At 45.4% G+C, this 20292-nt stretch overlaps 3 protein-coding genes across 18 annotated transcripts in view; 2 read left to right on the top strand and 1 right to left on the bottom strand.

Moving 5' to 3' along the window:
- Positions 1 to 5778, top strand: part of ASCC2 (activating signal cointegrator 1 complex subunit 2) — a 164474-nt gene extending 158696 nt beyond the window's left edge. For all 6 annotated transcript variants that reach the window (XM_029619475.1, XM_029619479.1, XM_029619474.1 and 3 more), the window contains 2 exons: positions 3686 to 3765; positions 4708 to 5778. In XM_029619475.1, the coding sequence (XP_029475335.1) occupies positions 3686 to 3765; positions 4708 to 4879 (252 nt within the window). In that variant the 3' untranslated portion in view covers positions 4880 to 5778. The remainder of the gene's footprint in view (positions 1 to 3685; positions 3766 to 4707) is intronic.
- Positions 5779 to 11973: 6195 nt separating this feature from the next.
- On the bottom strand, positions 11974 to 15461 carry LOC115100589 (cytochrome b-c1 complex subunit 9). The gene is made up of 2 exons (XM_029619136.1): positions 15144 to 15461; positions 11974 to 12303 (listed from the first exon to the last, which is right to left on the bottom strand). The coding sequence occupies exons 1-2, from the start codon at positions 15444 to 15446 to the stop codon at positions 12256 to 12258; spliced, it is 351 nt and encodes a 116-aa protein (XP_029474996.1). The 5' UTR covers positions 15447 to 15461; the 3' UTR covers positions 11974 to 12255.
- Positions 15462 to 15737: 276 nt separating this feature from the next.
- Positions 15738 to 20292, top strand: part of ZMAT5 (zinc finger matrin-type 5) — a 76360-nt gene continuing 71805 nt past the window's right edge. For 5 of the 11 annotated variants that reach the window (XM_029619135.1, XM_029619131.1, XM_029619134.1 and 2 more), the window contains exons 1-2: positions 15991 to 16117; positions 19297 to 19474. In XM_029619135.1, the coding sequence (XP_029474995.1) occupies positions 19348 to 19474 (127 nt within the window). In that variant the 5' untranslated portion in view covers positions 15991 to 16117; positions 19297 to 19347. The other 6 variants (XM_029619128.1, XM_029619127.1, XM_029619129.1 and 3 more) reach the window with 6 other exon arrangements.

The raw sequence follows: 20292 nt of genomic DNA, 5'->3' as shown, positions 1-20292 counted from the left end.
TGAGTGCGTTGGGAAGAGAGTCCTTGATAGGGATAAGGATCTGCACATCATCTGCATAAATGAAGTGCGGTAGACCCAGTTTCATCAACGGCAGAGGGGAGTGAGGTAGATATTAAAAAGAGTGGAAGAAAGAGAGGAGCCTTGTGGTACTCCTTGCAATAGATTTTTGGGTTTGGATTCATATTGTCCAATTTTTACATTTTCTGTCGTTAAGAAAAGATTTGAGCCAACATAGAGCAGTGCTGGAGATGCCAATTTGAGAGAGGCGGGTTAAAAGGATATTATGGTTGACTGTGTCAAATGCCGAAGAAATATCCAGAAGGGCGAGTATATATGAGTGACCAGTGTCCAATGCTTTCAGAATAGTATCTGAGAGTGTTAGGAGAAGCATTTCAGTACTATGGTGCTTTCGGAATCCATATTGGAATGAGGAGAGTAGATGATTTTCATCAAGGAATTCAGTGAGTTGTTTGTTGATAACTTTCTCTAATATTTTGGACAGAAAAGGTAGATTCGATACAGGGCAAAAATGTGCTGCTTCAGTTGGGTTTAAATCATGTTTCTTTAATGTTGGTTTAATTATGGCGTGTTTAAGTTGTGCAGGTACAATTCCAGAGGTAATGGATTTGTTAATAATCTTAGTTATGGGTTTTGAGATTCTAGAAGGGATGGCAAGGAGGGTTTTTGTAGGCATGATGTCAAATGGGTGTGTTGCTGGTTTAGTTTTTTTAAGAATCCCTTCAATTTCTAAAATCGTTGTAGGTTCGAATTTTGTAAGTGAAGCATGGCAGGGATTGTTTAGATTTGTATTGTGTGTGGGTAGTTTATGTGTTGTGGTAATAGGGGATGTGGTATTGTTTATAGAGAGGTTAGACAGGGGTGAGGTAGAGATGCGGTTCATAATAGCATTGATTTTGTCCTGAAAGAAGGTTGCAAGTGTTTCACATCTGTTTCTGTCATCATTATCCGAGTTAAAGTTAGCTGGAGGAGTAATGATGGAAGCAGCATATTGGAAAAGCGCTCGCGGATTGAATTGGTATTGGTGGATCTTCAAGGCGTAATAGTTTTTTTTTGATTCGTCTGTCTTTTTCCTGTATTCATGTAGGAGTGACTTAAATTTCTGAAGTAACATATGTGTTTGGTTTTTATGCCATTTCTTTTCAATTTTACGGAGTTCAAGTTTCAATTTTTTAAGATCAGGAGTGTACCAGGGTTTTTTGTCTTTCTTTTCAGAGTTGATTTCTTTAGTATGTAAAGGGCAGAGCTTATTTGCTATGTTACTAGTGATATGATACCAGGAGGAGCAAGCCGAGGTGGCATCCGAAAGATCTAACTTCCGAAGTTCTTCTGAAAGGGCTTCAGCGATGTCCTCAGTATTGCATTGTTTTCTGAAAGTAATGGATCTTTTATTTGTGTGAGGAGTGTGGGGGTTGCCTGTAATAGTGCATCTTGCATCAATCCGGAAATGATCTGACCAGGGTATGGGAGTACATTTGGGAGAGTCCGCATTAACAAAGGAGTTCGTGAAAATGACATCTAGGGTATGACCTCCTTTGTGAGTAGGTCCAGAGACCCATTGTTTAAAACCAATTGCATTGAGAATGGTAAGGATAGATTCACAGGCTGGAGTAGGGGTGGAGCGGTCGAAGTGAAGGTTAAGATCTCCAAGGATAATTGCAGGAGTGTCGATATTGATGTATTTTGATATGTATTCCGTTAGTAAAGAGGGGTTGTTTTCAAGTTTGCCAGGAGGAGCATATATAAGGCATATTTGCAGAGTTTTTGATTTAAATAGAGCAATCTCGATTTTGGGCGGAGGAATAATGGTTTGTAGAGTGAGGTTGAATTTCTTTTTGGCAGCCAGGAGGAGTCCGCCTCCTTTCTTTTTAGGTCTAGGTATCGAGAATACATTGTAGGTATTTGTAGGTAGTTGATTTGTGATGGCAATGTCTGTGTTTTTTAGCCATGTTTCAGTTAGAGCACAAATATCAGGGGATTCATCTGTAAGTATGTCGCTGAAAAGTGAAGCCTTTTTTTGGATGGATTGAATATTAATGAGTAAGATGGAAAAGGTCATCAAACCCAGAATTTGGGATAGGGGTGAGATCATGATAGGAATTAAGGTTTTGTCATATGGTATGTTGAGCTTGGTTCTTGAAGTGTTGTGTATGAAGTTCGTGTATTTAAGGGTAGAAATAGTGAATGTGTTCATTTCAAACAGAATAAGGCTTAAGCAATTATTGTGGGGCTTGCGCTGAAGACTATTCTAGATCAGGATCTTTTTTTTTTTTTAATTTTAATTCTGGACAATGTGACGACGGTGGCCTGCACCAAGAGTCAGGCAGTTGCTCTGGAAGCGGAGATACTGATGTCATGGGCAGAGCAGCATCTGGCCATAATAGCAGTGTCGCACACAGCAGGGTCCGACACTGGTGGATTTGTTCAGCCAGAAGGGTGTTTGAACTTCAAGCTCTGTCGTGCAGAGAACCATTTTTGCGGATTTCGGAGTCTCTTTGCAAATGGTCCCGTCTTTTGCCGAAGGTGGTTTCAGCGTTCCAGTTAAGTCAGTCAGTGGAGCTTCCAGCTTTTCCAGATCTGGAGGTTGTGCTCCTTATGCAAAAGAATTAAGATGCCTGGATGTCAGAAGGGCTTTGTTTCACTATCAGATTGTCAGATCACCTTTTTGGTTATAGAGTGGTACTAAAAAGGGTCAAAAGGCACAATTGCACATTGGTTGAAGGAAGCTATTGGTTCGGCATACATCTGTCGAGGTTGTCCTATCCTGGAGGAGTTAAGGGCTCATTCTACCCAGTCCCACATGGCCTCTTGGGCAGAATGTCATTTTGTGTCACCACAAGAGATTTGCAGGGCGGCTACTTAGAAGCTTTTACATACTTTTGCCAGACACTACAGACTGGACGTCCAGGCCTCTGACGTAGGCAATTTCAGTGCAAGTGTACTTTGAGCAAGACTCTTAGTCCCACCCCTGTTAGGGAAGCTTTTGGTACATCCCAGGAGTCTGGACTGATCTGAGACCATACAGGGAAAGGAAAATTGGTTCTTACCTGCTAATTTTCTTTCCTGTAGTACCACAAATTAGTCCAGAGGCCCGCCTGGTGGTGGAGAGCAGTGTTTGGAGAGTCCACTTGCTTGGTTTATTATATTGATTCTGAAGATTTCTGAAGAATAGCAAAGGTTTCTCATTGGTGGGGGGGTTTCCCCTATACGTTTGGAAGTTTGGTTGCATTTCTCAGTTAGGAATCTCCTCTTTCCTCTGCTCATTCCGGGGAAGTTTATAGAGTGGATTTATTAAAACGTTTTTGGTTATAGAATTTATGCTTGGGTACTGAGTAATACCAAGGAACTGTAGGAGGCACACCGAGTTAAGAGGCGGTGTCTGCAAAACTTTCTCTGTCTCCATCTGCTGGAAGGGAGGCAAAACCCAGGAGTCTGGACTTATCTGTGGTACTACAGGAACAAAAATTAGCAGGTAAGAACCAATTTTCCTATTTATACCAGCAACAATTGTAATGGCTGCATTTTAATTTGTCAAGGTGCTTCATCCGAAAGGAAAGTTGTTTGTTTTTTTTTAGAATCATTTGTGAAACCCTATGGGGCTAAGTAACTGGAAAGCCTGAGGACACCCAGTGGAGCTTAAAGATTTTGTTCCCTTTCCATCTCACAGCCTGATCACTTTGTACAGGACCCAGCAGTGCTCAGGGAAAGGGCTGAAGCCAGACGGATGAACTTCTACACCAGGAAAGGGTGAGCTGCAATTCTGTTCCCCCATGCTTTCTTTGCAGCACTCATTACTTGAGGATCTGTGATGTGGTGCTTGCACGAAACAGCAGAAATTTTCTGCTTACAAAGATGGAACATTCATGGGTACTTTTACCAACAGGGGTTGAACAAATTCTTAAAGTGAAAGTACAAATATCCTTTCCCTTTGTGAGTTGCCCTAGAAAAAATACCTGCAGAGTTGAGGAGCTGCTTTATCTGCAGGTACTTTTCCCCTTCAAGTCATTTAGAAAATGTAATCTTTACATCTTATTTCTTTCCTCAACCTAAGCACAACTCTGAGTTAGCCTGTCTTTTTACCTAGTTAAAAGTACATGTGTTGTCAATCTCTGTCTATACTTTTAGCTTGATAAGGGCTGAGCAATTTTACTGGGTAAATGGCTTCTAAAAATTGCACTCCCCAGTTCCATGATCTACAACGTCAGAATGCAGGTTGTAAGGGGAATGTCATCCATTGTTTCTTTTATAGAGGGATTCTGACTGGCCTAAGTTGGTAGATGTATGGTGCAGCACTTCACTTCAGAATCACAATTAGACAGCAAGCAGCATCCTCATTTATCTTTTGCAAAGTGAATTTGAAATGCATGAAATGTTGGTTTGAGGAACAGCCCTTTTGCAGTTTTAATCTAATTGTTAACTCCTTGCATAAGGAAGTTTAAACACGAATTGTGCTGTACAGGGAGAGCTTCCAGGAGTGTGAGTCCAAGGCTTTTCCACTTGTTAGTGGGGCAGTTAACAAATGAAACAAGTCAGAAGGAAATATAGTTGTGCTACTAATTATCTGAAACTTTGTTACTAATGCAGTCCTGAAGCATTGAAGGCAGAAACAGTCTTCCTCTTTTCTTTGTTGTCCTCATTAATCCTGGCATTTTTCCTGTTTGTGGCTTTCTCTTATCTTCTGTGCACTAGTTTCCGTCATGAGAACTCCACAGCTGCTGTGGGCAATGCCAAGGGACAAGGACAGTCTCGAGAGACTCTTCAGGAACGCAGGAAGAAAGAAGCCAACAAAGGAGCACGAGCCAATCACAACCGGCGCTCGATGGCAGACAGGAAGAGGAACAAAGGCATGATCCCCTCCTGATGAGAACTGCATCCCAAAGAGCTCAGGGGCCTGCTCAGCCCTGCAGACTGGGAGAAGGAGCCCAGGACAAAGCTGGCATGCACTGGGGCCTCTGAAATATTAACATAAACAAATGTATGTACTGAAGACTTTCACAAAGTCCAGAGCTGGAGTTTGTTCACCAGCAAAAACAGCCAGACTGCCTGTAAAAAGTTTGAAACAGGCTTTAATTTTTTTTTTTTTTTTTAAATTTTAATTTTAAATTTTTTTTTTTTTTTTTTACAACAAAAGTTTTCAGCTTGTGGTGATGTTTTGGAAAGAGAAAATGTTTTATGTTGTTGCACAAAGTTCAAATGATCTATTTTGTTATCTCACTGGGTGGAAAAATGTTGCACATAAGTTTGCTGGCACTCCTATAAAATAGAAACACAAATACCCTCAAACTAAATGCTAGAAGAAAAACATGACTGTTAGTTGCACTTTTTCAGTACACATTTTACAGCACTGTCTTCTCTTTGATGCAGGTGCTGCTGTTTTAAATACATAAAAAATGGCTTGGAGAACCTAAGGCAAACAATGGATGTGATTTGTTGTGTCACAAAACATTCGCAATATTGCAGAGAAAAAAATTAAAACAGAAAACATTTATTTTATTATTCTATTTAAATCTGATATAGGTAATAATCTTTGCAACTTACAATGATAGTTTTGTGTGTAACTTTGCAAAGATATGCCCCAAGTTTCTAAATGCTTAAAATCATGAAACATTGTGTCTGGTTCAGATATTTCTCTTCATTCTGCGATAGTCTGTGCAAATGCAGAAGGATACCGAAATCTGCACTTTTGAGTAGCTCACAATTTTTACAGTTATCTGTAAGCAACAATGCCTGATGCAAATAAAGAACGCATTCTTCTAGTAACAAACTGCTCTTTCTCTATTAAAAATAAACTGATCACAACACTAGAAACCATTTCTTAAACTAGATCCACAGCATGAACCTGTTTGTTTATTTTTTTGGTGGATGGAAGAAGGTGTTTGCTGAGCCCTGCCTTACAGAAGTAATTTGTCCGTGCCTTGCTGTTTATCTATTGGAATTAATGCTTGTTTGCTTCAAACTGCGTTACCAGCCTTGTTTGGGCCATCATGAAGATCTTTGTTGACCAAAACCAAGATATGCAGCAGTATGGTACAGTGTAACTGCATGAACCCTATTGCTAGTCAACTGGTAGAAACAGCAGCACATAAAAACAGACTGGCAGCTTTTTTTATGCTTTAGTTGGTGTTTTTCAAAGCTGTAAAACTAATTTTATAATGGCTAAAGTATGTGTGTAACTTGCAACCACAGATTTCAACCACTATTTTCAAAACAAACTTATATGCAGAAGTTTGCTTTGAAAATGCTTGGTTAATTGGCCTGGTACGCACATGAATTAACTAATGCAGTTACACCTTCCCTTCAGAGGGTGTAATTTATGTGGGTTAACTTACATGCACACAGCTTAAAATCAAAAAACAATGTAGGTACATTCCACCTCTCCTCTAAAACACCTCCCTACAGTATGTGTAAAAGTATGTGCATAACCTTTATTATCAGGCCGATTCAGTAAAGTCCGCGGGAGAGCGGACGAACGCCCGCTCTCCTGGCGCGCGCATCGGCCCCTTGCCGGTGCGCGCGATGCAGTATTCAAATTAGGTGGTGCAGTAGAAACGGGGAAAAGGAGGCGCTAGGGACTCTAGCGCGTCCCTAACGCCTCCTTTTTGACAGGAGCGGCGGCCGTCAGCGGGTTTGACAGCCGACGCTCAATTTTGCCGGCGTCGGTTCTCGAGCTCGCTGACAGCCACGGGCTCGGAAACTGGACGCCGGCAAAATTGAGCATCCGGTTTTCGGCCCGACAGCCACGGGCCGAATTCAAAATGTTTTTTTTTTTTTTTTTTACTTTTTTTACTCTTCGGGACCTCTGACTTAATATCGCTAAGATATTAAGTCTGAGGGTGCACAGAAAAGCAGTTTTTACTGCTTTTCTGTGCACTTTCCTGGCGCTGGAAGAAATTAGCGCCGACCTTTGGGTCGGCGCTAATTTCTGAAAGTAAAATGTGCGGCTTGGCTGCACATTTTACTTTCTGTATCCTGCGTGCATACCTAATAGGGCCATCAACATGCATTTGCATGTTGAGGGCGCTATTAGGTGCCGCGGGTTGGACGCGCGTTTTCCTCCCCTTACTGAATAAGGGGTAAGGGAAAATGCACGTCCAATAGCAGGCTAACAGTGCGCTCCGTGTGCACTTTCGCATGCACAGAGCCCTGCTCTGTTTTGTAAGGGCCCTTTACCTGCATAAAACTGGCTTTTATGAAGGTAAATAGCTTTGCAAATCAACCCTTTAAAGCATGCCTCCTTGCTTAGTTAAAAAAAAAGACACCAGTTTTTGGCTGAGGCTACTTCAGGTTTTACATTGGGAATACTTAAAAAAGCATTAGGCAGTAGGACGATTCCTTTAAGCACTAATCACATTAGATGGTTATCCTCTCAATCATTGATGATAATTCCTAAAATAAACATCAGTGATGTTCCCTAATTAGTCTGCAGATACTTCAGCCGTTTGTTCTTTTTTTTTCTAGTATGCCCTTTTCTGATCTCTCAGTAATCCAGGACCCTTGTGCTTTTGAGTCATGTGTTCAGCTCAAGTTTTGTTTTTCCATGAAATAGTAATTGCTGCATTCAATACCTACAAGCGGTTTTCTGTGCATTTCCTTTGAAAGCATCATTCCTTGCTAATTACTGAAAACTTGTAGGTAGGGAGGAACATGCTAGAGCAGTAATGGCCATGGCCATGGGCACTCAGATGTGGGCCCTTTACCAATAATTTGCACCATAGAGCATTCCTCTGTCTGGGAGGAGGACAGCACTGCCCTGGTGGTCCCCTAATTTGCACCATCAGCTCATAGACATTGACAAGTGGGACTAGGTTCCCCCATAATCCATCTTGCCACTTCAGTGCCATGCACCTCCTTCCTTTATTTTTTTTTTTTGCTGCCTCCACCAGCTTTCTTTAGCAGGCAACCAGCAGGACCTCAGAAAAGGTCTGCAGGGAAGAGCAACAGTGCTGGCCATGCACAGGATGAAAGGCAATATGGAGGATCCGCATCCAGTGTACCTGTGGGTAATACCGATTTATTTCCAGCTCAGTGGAACATGCTTTCACTGTAGGAGTGCCTAGTTCACACAGGAGTTACGCAAGGAATCCATCACCAATCAACCGCTGACCCTTCCCACACCCTGGTGGGCGTAATTGACAAACTTTGTGCCCAGCGACAGCATGGGCCTCAACAATCCGGGAAGCACAGATCGCTTCAATCACCTCTGTCACCGGTCACATCCCTGGGATCCAGCACTTTCTTGCTCTCGACGTTTGAGGGTAGTGCCCACCTTCTCCACAAATTTTGAGGAGAGGTCTTCTGGTGGGGAGATGGGCCCCCAGGGGCTCTGAAGGGTACCCTGTTGAGGAGTCTGGTGACAAGGCGATGTTATGCTGGGGATTGGGCCTTCCTGCCAATGGCGTTGTTCTAGCGAGGCCAAGAAATGGGTCAGTACCTGCGCTATCTGCATCATCGCTTGTGCTACGAGGGGTCTACGCTCCCTTAGGGGGCTTCCTAAGGTTACCTCTAGGAGGTACTGCCGCTAACAGAATGTCTGAGTCTAGCCCCCCTCAGGTGTATCAGTTCCTGCTCTATGTGGGGCCCCTGCTTCTTCCTTTCCTCCAGCGACTCTTGCAAGTGAGACCCCTCCTGCCTGCACCTGGACGACAGGTCTGAGAAGATCCTGGACGATTGGGAGGATCCCTGAGCAGACTCCATGTCGGCTAGACCTTCCCAATCTGGGACAGGGGCTCTGTGTAAAGACGGCAGCTGGGTTATAGGTAACGAACCCGCATCTGCTGCCTGTGGAATGCTGTAGTCTGTCTGTCACCCCTTCTCCACAGAGTCTGTATAGTGTCCCCGACGCGGGCTGGTGCTTCATAGGAAGATTCATCAAGTGATGCTCTTTACCACTTTGATTTCTCCTCCTGGTAGGCCTGCTTTGATACACTGGGTGCTTCACGTCGATGCGTCAACCTCAACTTGCCTGGATTTACAAGGCTGTTGCCAAGGGATCCATCACGGTAGTAGGATGTGCTTCCATGGGGCCCTTTCATCCCCTGAGGATCCTACTGAGCCGGCCTTCTCTCTCAGGGGTTCCCAGCTGGGACCTGGAGAGGATTTGGTGGATCCCAGGGCAGACTGTGCAGTCTGGGGTGCTGCTGCCTCCTTCAACTCTGAATTTTTGCTGCTCTCTGCCTGCATGCCCTCAGGGACATGTGGCCACAGTCCCTGCAGTTGGCCTGGTCGTGGTCGAGCCCCAGGCAGGTATAAACAGGGCATATGTCCATCTGTAATGGACACAATCCTGCCCCACTGGCAAGATTTAAATCCAGATGGTCTTGGCCTCTTCACTTATTTATTTAGTGATTTTTTATATACCGCGCCACGTTAAAAACATCACCTCGGTTTACAATAAACAATAACACAGCAATAAGCTTTACATTCAACAGGAAATACAGTGTACAAAATGGTTCAATTATTAACAAGAATTTAAAACAAGTACAATAAACCAATGAACGAATGCAAAGAACAGTTCAATGTTAAATAGTAAGTCGAGTGTTAACCATGTGATCAGAGACAGACACTTCTTGTTTTGGGCCCATGAGGAGTTAATTCCTGTAGTTCCAACATTGAAGCAGTGAGATACAGAGCTCCACGTGCAGTCTGCAACTCGGAAAGAACAAGACTGAAGCAAACTGGGAACCACGTGGTGATATGCACAGGCAGAGACACAGAGCTCAACTCTGTGTACTCTGCCACCTAGAGGACAGGAGGGATGGCCCCAGATAGCATGGCTAATTCAACCTGCTTATCTGCAGAAAATAGTAGTTTTACTGGTAAGGGATATCTTTATTGCATAAAAAGATTCTTTTTATAGTATCTTTATAATGAACTTACATATGCATTTAGTGTCAGACCAAGGCATGCTAGAACATCTCAAAATTGTTTTTGAATTACATGGCGGCAGCAGCAGCAAACTTTCTGGTGCACCCACCACCTAAAGCAGTCACTTTCCATGCTTGGTAATGATAAAGTTACTGGCACTCAAGAGACAACTACAAACAAGTAGTCACGGCAGCAGCCTTTTCATTAGATGTACATCACCTGACCTCAAATAGATTTGCCACTGCAGGGAAGTTACTTGATCTGCATAAAAATAGCAGAGGTGAAATGTAAAAATGCTCTTTATTAATACTACACTGACGGCCAAGCACACCCCCTACCTGCAAACCTGCTAGGCTTTAGGTATTCCTTATAGGGGAGCCTTAATTTTGCATGGCTGCATAATTAAGCCATATTGCAGAAACAGGCTGTTTTAGCAGTGTCAATATATGCTGTTTCATAGTTTATGGTGTTACCAACCAAAAGGTTCAGAGGCAGGTCCAAAAACTAATTTATACCTCTGCAGAGCTCATTACATTTTACAGCTTTTAATTCACATATTTAACAGTAAAAAAGAGGATAGTATAAACTTTTTTTTAACAGAAAATCAGTAAATATTACTACTTTAAGCTGTTATATTGTACTTAAATTTACCCTATTTATTGGCTCTCCCTCTTATAAAGGACAAGCCGTAAAGCCCGTTAAAACGGGCTACATCCCTCTGTCTCTCACCTCCCCCTCATTCTCTCTCCCCTCACTCTTCACCACCCCCCTCCCCCACCCACTCCTCTCCACCCTCCCTCTCCTCACTCAGTCCCCCCTCTCCCTCACTCCCTCCCACTCAGTCCCCTCCCCCCTCTCCTCTCCCTCCCTCCCACTCAGTCCCTCCCTTCACCCACCTCCATTTCCTCCCGGCGCCGTAAGCGCGACTTCCCGCAACCCTCACCCGGCTCCATTGACTCCTCCCGCTCCTGCCGGCAGATCTCGCGGGGGTCACTCCCGCCGCGCGGCAGTGACCCCCGCGAGATCTGCCGGCAGATCTGGGGAGGAGAAGTAGCGGCACCGCGCGCAGCGCGGCGCCGCTGCTTCTCCTCCCGCTCCTGCCGGCAGATCTCGGGGGGGGGGGGGGGCGCGGGAGTGACACCCTCCCCGAGATCTGCCGGCAGATCTGGGGAGGAGAAGCAGCGGCGCCGCGCGCGCACGGCGCCGCTGCTTCTCCTCCCGCTCCTGCCGGCAGATCTCGGGGGGGGGGGGGGGCGCGGGAGTGACAACCCTCCCCGAGATCTGCCGGCAGATCTGGGGAGAAGTAGCGGCACCGCGCGCGCGCGGCGCCGCTGCTTCTCCTCCCGCTCCTGCCGGCAGATCTCGGGGGGGGGGGGGCGCGGGAGTGACACCCTCCCCGAGATCTGCCGGCAGATCTGGGGAGAAGTAGCGGCACCGCGCGCGCGCGCGGCGCCGCTGCTTCTCCTCCCGCTCCTGCCGGCAGATCTCGGGGGGGGGGGGGGGGGGGGGGGGCGCGGGAGTGACACCCTCCCCGAGATCTGCCGGCAGATCTGGGGAGAAGTAGCGGCACCCGCGCGCAGCGCGGCGCCGCTGCTTCTCCTCCCGCTCCTGCCGGCAGATCTCGGGGGGGGGGGGGGGGGGCGCGGGAGTGACACCCTCCCCGAGATCTGCCGGCAGATCTGGGGAGAAGTAGCGGCACCGCGCGCGCGCGCGGCGCCGCTGCTTCTCCTCCCGCTCCTGCCGGCAGATCTCGGGGGGCGCGGGAGTGACACCCTCCCCCCCCCCGAGATCTGCCGGGCTGTCGGTCACAGGCCATTTATAAGGTAGATGACCATGAGCCAAGCACTGTAACTCAGAGTTTACATTTCCTCTCCATTCATTAGGAGTCAGGCCTGGGTACACACTGCTGATAATGTACTCAAGTCCAGGGAAGGATAGAAGACAGTACCTATTACTGTGCAAATATGGTATGAACTTCAAAAGGTGGTAGCCCTTGGGCCATCTAAATATAACATCTGGGGCGAGGGGTGCACAGACACGAGTAAGGAAGAAAATATGGAGGGAAGGGGGAAAAGATGATCAGGTTCATACTAACATGGAAAAAAAGGTTTAATGCCATAATTTCAGAATTTACATTTTTGGGTTAAATCACAGGTGAATAGTGACAGCTGGCCCAACTATAAACAGACTTGTTTTAGAGGAATTTATTTTCTGCAGGATACATTTCAAGAATGAGCAGAAGTCCACAGTTCTGCTGTGGCTGAAAATGATGGCAGAAGATGCACTAGAAGTGTTTCATTCTGGATTCCAGGTCTTCTATGATCAGCAGTGAAGGGATCCAGTAAGCCCAAACTTGACATCATGGACTCCATTCTACTCTTCAGGCTGCTCATATTTGTGCTTGATGTGTTTCCACAATTTCTACAAAAAATTAGCACACACAAACAACTAATTACAATTCAGCACTACTACAGTGCAAAAAGTAGCAGATGCAGAAAAAAGATCCACCAATTCTCTGTAACATAATACCTTACTCCAGTGCTTCTCAACCTTTATTTCATGGCACACTTTCAATCCTCATGGCAGGCCAGACCAAATTTTGCCTGATTCTCCCCTCTCCGATCAGCAGGAGGAGAGAGCAGAGTTCACCATCCTGTTTGTCCTCCCTGTAACAGGTGTTTTCTGAGGACAGTAGGATGGTAGTTCTCACACATGGGTGACATTATCAGATGGAGCCTGGCATGGAACTTTCAAACATGCCCTATTGAGCATGTGCAGCTATAGTCATCACCCTGCCCCCTAGGCAAAGTTCCTCAGTCCATAATATAGCTAATACATGAAGAAACCAACTGGCAGGGGAGGTGGATGGGTTTTGTGAAGACTAACATCCTGCTGTCCTCTGAGAACACCTGTTACAGGGAGGACAAACAGGATTGTGGTCCTCACATACAGGTGGATTCCTAAGCTATAGGCTGTCTGAGCAGGACAAGTTGGAAACTGCACTGTGCTGAAAGCTCCATCTCTCCCTTTTGCCTGTGAGGCAGACAACCCACAAAGAGTCTAGGTGGGAAAAGAGTTGAGTTCTTCAAAGAGAAAACCATAGAAAAAAAAACCCAGACAAAACCCCGCAGGGGATAAAAGAAAATCCCTGAAAGGGATCGCTAGCCCAAACCCCTGAGCAGGGAGATAAGTAAGGCCTGAAAGTTCACTCACACTGACCTGTCAGGGGCAGGGCTATCCATCCTATCTATAGGATAGTTCAGGTGAGCAGGAAGACCCTTTGGGCAACCTAGTGAAGTGAGAAAAGCTAAAGGCAGTATTGGTCAGTGCTTGGCAAAAATATCAGGGAAACGTGGTGTATCTTTCCAGCAAGCCGGCGAAATAGACCTGCGAGCAGAGGCAATAGCAGCGGTTCGGTAAGCCTGGCACCCTCCTTGATGTAGTACGTCCCGGATGCCCCCCCCTCCCCAGCGCGCCCGCCACTACCCCTTTCATCAGCTGCATCCACTGCGACCCTGCAGTCCCGTGAGGCCTACAAAAAAAAAAAAATCCCCAGCTCCCGCGCCCCCCCCCGATCAGGCAGGTAGGCGGCGGCGATGAAAACCAAAGCAATTTTTTTTTTTTCAAAAAGCAACATCACACATTGCATAAAATAATTTCTCCAGCCTTAAAGCGACTTACTTTTGGGATCTGTCAAGATCCCAAAAGTAAGTCGCAAAAGTAACTTACTTTTCTGAAGCCATCACGATCGTAGCTCAAGACGAAGATGGCCGCCTGCACGGGGAAAGCATGCAATTGGCCGCTGAAGACGTGACCTCACGTCTTCAGCGGCCAATTGCACGCTTTCCCCCGTGCAGGCGGCCATCTTCGTCTTCGTCCGGAGGAGCTAAGATCATGTTCCTGATGGCTTCAGAAAAGTAAGTTACTTTTGGGATCTTGACAGATCCCAAAAGTAAGTCGCTTTTGGAAAAAACCAAAATTGTTGCTTTAAGGCTGGAGAAATTATTTTATGCAATGTGTGATGTTGCTTTTTGAAAAAAAAAATTGCTTTGGTTTTCGTCGCTGCCGCTGCCACCTACCTGCCCGATCGGGAGGAGGGGGGGGGTAGAGTTGGCGGGCCAGTGCGGGGGCACGGGAGCCGGGGATTTTTTTTTTTTGTAGGCCTCACGGGACTGCCGGGTCGCAGTGGATGCAGCTGATGAAAGGGGTAGTGGTGGGCGCGCTGGGGAGGGGGGGGGCATCCGGGACGTACTACATCAAGGAGGGTGCCAGGCTTACCGAACCGCTGCTATTGCCTCTGCTCGCAGGTCTATTTCGCCGGCTTGCTGCACGCTTTTGCTTTGCTCGGCTCTGCTTTTTCTCCTCTCGTGTCTGTCTTCGCCGCTGTGCCTCACCTCCTCCGGGTCGCAGTGGTAGCATGGCGCTGTGAGGGGGGCGAAAGGGTATATACCCATGAACGGATTTGAGTGGGAGCGCTCTGTGAAGCGGGACATGCCCGTGAGGGGCATAATGGGTGGATGCAGCTGATGAAAGGGGTAGTGGCGGGCACGCTGGGGGGGGGGGGGGGCATCCGGGACATATTGTGCTTGAGTATCTTAAGCGGTGTCGATGGATTTGTTACACAGTCCTAACTCCTACTAGGGGGAGGCGGTAAACTAACAGGTTAAGGCCGCGGCAAAACAGCGCGTTCCTAAGGAGATAATATCAGCGCCCGTTACAGTATCGAAGGGGAATAGCTAATTCCTTCATTATACAGCTTTTTCGTTCATTTACATGCTGGGTGCGGAAAGGGTTAGGTGTTTATTTTAGGAAGCGCTAAGGACGCGTGAAACTGGAGACTATATCGCTGGATGGCCTTACTCGTCTGTATTGTGCGCTCCCAGCACGTTACAGACGGGCAATCTTTAACTGCACTTTACTGTATCGACCTGAAAGTCTCTTACCCTAAAAATGCATATGAAATAAGAAACTAATTAAACATCTAAGGCAGCGATACCACACAGCGGATATGAAAGGAATAATGAGATCCTGAATCTGCAAAGCAAGAACGTTCCCTTCTCATTAAACCACTTCTTTTAAGCAGACACAGGCATTTTAACAGGAAAAGTCAGGTTCTCTCTGACTCCACATCAGAATCCCCGACATCTGCCCAGGCAGCTCAGTGCCATCAGTTCAAGAAGAGAGCTTTCACTTAACTCCGGCCGCCACATGTGCCCTTCCAAAGGTCACCCCACCACCCTCTATCGCCCGGCCCTTCTCACCCCGCGGTTCAGGTGCTCGAAGAGCGCGTCCGCTCCCTGGTCAAAAACTCGCTCGAAAACGACAGCGCCCACCACAATAGTCAGGGCAAAGGTAGATGTCCTGCGGAAGAGCAGCCTGTACATGCTGCTAGCCAGCGCCATCTTCTCCTGGCGGCGCCTGCGCACTCGTCCCGGCGCGCCTTTCCTGCATCTCGGACTATACATGCTGCTAGCCAGCGCCATCTTCTCCTGGCGGCGCCTGCGCACTCGTCCCGGCGCGCCTTTCCTGCATCTCGGACTATACATGGTGCTAGCCAGCGCCATCTTCTCCTGGCGGCGCCTGCGCACTCGTCCCGGCGCGCCTTTCCTGCATCGCGGAGAGGCGTTCGTCCCTAAGTGTCATGGGAACTGTAGTTCTACCATCACCAGGTGACGAATTTGTCGTTTTCTCAACCTGCGAGTGTTAGTAAGAACTGCAGTTCCTATCATTCAACGTACAATAAAAGGAAAGTGCTACAGTCTGTTCTACTAATCAGCTATGACTAGATCGCTCTCAGAAATTATAAAGACAATATACTAATGGGATAGCGATAAACCAGTTCCCACAAGTGTCTGGCACCTTGATGTCTATATGCCAGTTAGTTGGGAAGATGACAAAACCATTAAGGAACGCGTACGCAGAGCTGGTCATCTCATTTTCCTCCCGCTATAGTAATAATTTCTGCTTTAAGTTGCATTGCAAATCATGGCATGATTCTTTTGAACTTGCACTTATCAGACAACAAGTTTTGTAGCAACGAGACCAGAAATAAGAAGCCAAAACTACAATTCCCTTCAAGCCGTGAGGGTATTTCCGCTAAGGTACGGGGTTTATTCCGGAAGAGCCTGCGAGGCTGGTAGGTGGTGCAATAATGAATTGTGGAAGTTCAGCTTTGATCCCATCCCCGGCGTTTTCTCACTCCTCAGATAGGGACCTACGCCTCAGATCCGCGAGAGTAAGTCATTAGAGCCCGAAGTGTCTTACTATTGAGTATGGCCCTATCTTTGGGCAAGCAGTCAAGTTTTTGTGGCTGACAGCTGGGATTTATTCTTGCCAGTATGTTATGTCAGAAAGTGCTAAAGGCTTGTTTGGCATCAGCTGCTCTGTGTGTCTCTTCCCAGACGATGGAAAACAGCTACAGTTGGAGAACTAGAGGTACAGCTTCAATATTCAGGTCCTGATGTTACTTGCATTTTCTCTCATGGCCATGTAATGGGAAATAGCCTTTTAGTACATTAGGCCCTAGCTTGTCTGTGCCTGGTAAAGCTGCCTACCAGATGAATAGTCACTGCATGTTGAATTACCCTGCAATTAAAAGTAAAAGTTGCTGACATGCAACTTGAAAAATAAAAGTAAACGGTTGTTTTGAGTATTTGTGATACATCCAGAGTATTAAGAGAATTTAGAGAAGTTCTGGTAGCTCCTCTGGCTGACCTTAGTGCTTCTTTAGAATCAGGAGTGGTTTAGAAACCTGAATGTGGCTCCTCTTCACAAACGTGAAAGTAAGGATGAATCTGAGACCCACATGCTGCTTAGTCTGACTTTGGTGGTGATTAAAGTAATGAAATTGCTGCTAAAACAAAGGATAATTCAGTTTCTGAAATCTGATGGATTACGAGATCTAAGGCCAGTATGGTTTTACCAGAGGTAGGCCTTGTTAGACAAATCTAATCCATTTTTTTGACTGGATGATCAGAGATTCAGATCAGTAGAAGCATTAGATGTAGTATATTTTGATTTCAGCTGTTTTTTGACATGGTTACACATAGGCAACCTATAAACAAACTGCCTAAAACATGGGCCTTAAAATGATTTACTGGGTTAGAAACTAATTGAGAGGTGACAAAGGGTACTGATAAACAGAGTTCACACCAAGAAAAGGTTGGGGGGGGGGGGGGGTCATCAGTGGAGTGTCACAGGGATCAGTCCTCAGTCTGCTTCTCTTCAACATTTTCATTAGCAATATTTTCAAAGGGCTATTGGGAAAGGTTTGCCCTTTTGCAGATGATACCAAATCTACAACAGGGCATGGAAGGTATGGAAAACATGAGGAAGGATGTGATGTAGTGAAGCTTGGAGTCTGGCAGTTAAGATTTAATACTAAAAAATTCAGGATCATGCATTTTGGTTGCAAAAGCTAACGAAGCAGTACACTATAGAAGGTGAAGGTCTGTGTACAAAATGAGAGTGGGATTTGGAGATGATCATAACTGCCAATCTTAAAATCATCAAACAGGTAGATAAGGCAACAGCAAAAGTCAGAAGGATGCTTGAGTGCACAGAGAAAGGAAAAAAATGAAGTGATATTGTATCTGTGATTGGGTGAGACCTCATCTGAAGTACTGTGTACAGTTCTGGAGACTACACCTTCAAAAGGATCTAAACCAAATCAAGTCAATCTTAAAGGGCAGCTACTAGATATTACCTATGGTACTTGAATATAACCATTGAAAATACATGTACTAAATCTAAAATAAAAATATTAAAATGGTCAGTGTCTTCATAATAAACCATATGGAGACAGACTTAAAGATTTAAATGTTATAACTTGGAGGAAAGGTGGGGATACCATTTAAATACCTCCAAGGAATTAATGCACAAGAGGCGGGCCTTTTTCAGTGGAAAGGAGGGTCTGAAATGACAGGTCATGGGATGAGGACAAAAAGGGATAGACTCTGAGTTACCTAAGGAAATATTTATTTATAGAAAGGGCTACATAGAACAGCCTCCCAAGGAAGTGATGGAGACGAGCAGCGTCAGAATTCAAGAAGTATGGGACAAGATCAGGGGATGTCTGGGGAAGAGGAAAGGATTATAATTTAAGACTTTATTGAGGAAGGGATTATAAAGATGATCAGCAGATGTGGATGGGCAGTTTGCTTGTTATCTGCCGTCATATTCTGTATCAGTATGTTTCCTCAGTTTTGGTGTCAGTGCCTTAAGTAGATTAGCTAGAATGACCAGGTAGCCTTCATTTGATTTGTGGGATGTTTTGTTATTCTGTTTTATGTTGATTAATGCTGAAGTTTGTTCTGTGTTATGTATTTTATTTGGATTTAATTCATATCTTTCTTTAGTAGCTTAAGTTGAGTTAAGTTCAGGTATAGTAGGTATTTTCCTGTCCATAGAGGGTTTACAATCTAACAGGGTTATTTATCAAATTGTGTTATGGCGTTTTCGCATGCGTTAAGATGGGGGCGGGGGGGGGGGGGGGAGAGAGCATGCCTCTGGGGGTGGCACCATAGTAAGTAGTTATTATGCTACTATAGGAGGCCCACCTAGTAACTCGAGGTGAGGTTTAGGTAGTCATGTAGGGGTTAGGGGCCATTTTTACATGCAGAGTGAGACGTATGAACAGAACAGTACAGTCTTGTGAAGATTTGATGTCCTTCAAGCTAGGTTGAGAGAACATTGTACAAATCTCATCGTTGTGTGAGTTTCCTCACGCCGAAGGACATCAAATATGTATGTAAAAGTGGCCCCTAACCCCCACACGACTACCTAAACCTCACCTCGAGTTACTAGGTGGGTCTTCTATGGAGATATAAATAGCTCACTACTATGAGGGTCTCTATTCCCTCTCTCTCCCCGCTGCTTGCTAGTCATTATTTTGTTTGGTTGGGACTTTCCTGTTTTTTGTTTTTTTTTAAGACTGAAAAGTATATGCATATGTATTGGACACATGATTACATACTCATCAAGCAGATGAATTAGCACAAGTTTGAAATTTGTGAGCCATTTCTGATTCAGGCATGACATAAGTAAATGTGAGATATACTTTCTATGTTAGAAAGATTTTATTTTAAAGATGATTGAATTATGATTCTATATGAAAGATGCATGAATGGACAGTAGCTAGGGTTGAAGCCTTGAAGACTGGCGCTACTGCTCACAAGTTTCAAACTGAGGCTAATTCAGTGCCTATTTTTTAAGAAACTGAGCTGAGCTGAGTTTAATTCCTGTCTCAAGACTTCTGCTCCTTGAAGTGAAATATTATATGAGGAGGAGGACACCATCAGTCAATGGCTCAAGGGTAGAGGAGCTTCATATATTCAAATTGTTGTGTTACGTTGGAATCACAGAATATAAACTTTCCTCTTTGAATGGTAAGAGTTTGTCTCTGATGATGAACAGATTTTCCTTCAGAAGGGGTAAAAGAAGTATACACCCTGTTTTGGAAGAGAGATGGGGAAGCGGTATTTCTGCGATTATTGTGATCGATCCTTCCAAGACAATCTTCACAATCGAAAGAAGCACCTGAATGGGGTACAGCACCAGAGATGCAAGAAAGTCTGGTATGATATGTTTCGAGGTGAGCCATAGTATCCTCAAGTGGGGTTTACCCAGGATGCTCTGGGAATGTGAATGACACTTTACAGAAAACACAGAATTGGACAGCAAATAAAGACTGTAAGGCCTAACTAGATTACCAGTTTGCTTCTTTTTGCAATGCTATAGATAGACCACAGTTGATCCCTGACTTTCTCTTCACTTTTTTGCAACTAAGGCTCTTTTGTTCTTTAAATTCTGTTGTTTTTTTTTTGTTTCTTTGAATTCTGTTATTCCACCATTTCCACTGAGAGGTTATTGCATGCATCCACCACCCTTTCCATGAAGAAACATTTTTTAATGTTACTTCTGATTCTATCCCTTTCAACCTCATACCATGTTCCCTGTACGAACCTGGATCATTCCAGACTGCTGGTTTCACCTCTCTTCCAGCAGATGGAGACAAAAACTTTGAGAGCGCCTTCTTTTAACCTGGTGTGGCACCTGCTGCTCCTCAGTATTTCCCTGTCTCCAGCAGATGGAGGTGGTGCAAAACCTGCGGTTCTGACCCAAGCTTTTATTCAAAAAATAAGAAAAAAAGAAGAAGAGGAACAAGTCTAAAGGACGCAGCAGCTTCCCACGGAGTAGTTAGGTCCTGGTGGGACCATCCTCCCTGGTCGCAGGCTGGGGATGAGCAGGAGTTGGGGACCCCCTTCTTCTCTCCTTGGGGTACAGGGGGTGATAGCTGGTAGTCCAGTTCACTCCCCCCCCCCCCCCCCCCCCTTAGCCTCTGCTTTCTTCAGGGGAAAAAAAGGAGCTCTGTGTCTTTAATTGGACTGCCTGCCTAAAGTTTGGAAAAAA

The sequence above is a fragment of the Rhinatrema bivittatum genome, chromosome 11 (genome assembly GCF_901001135.1).
Source record: "Rhinatrema bivittatum chromosome 11, aRhiBiv1.1, whole genome shotgun sequence".
NCBI classification, from domain to species: domain Eukaryota; kingdom Metazoa; phylum Chordata; class Amphibia; order Gymnophiona; family Rhinatrematidae; genus Rhinatrema; species Rhinatrema bivittatum.
The sequence above is the reverse complement of the archived record's forward strand: the minus strand, read 5'-3'. Positions and strand labels throughout refer to the sequence as shown.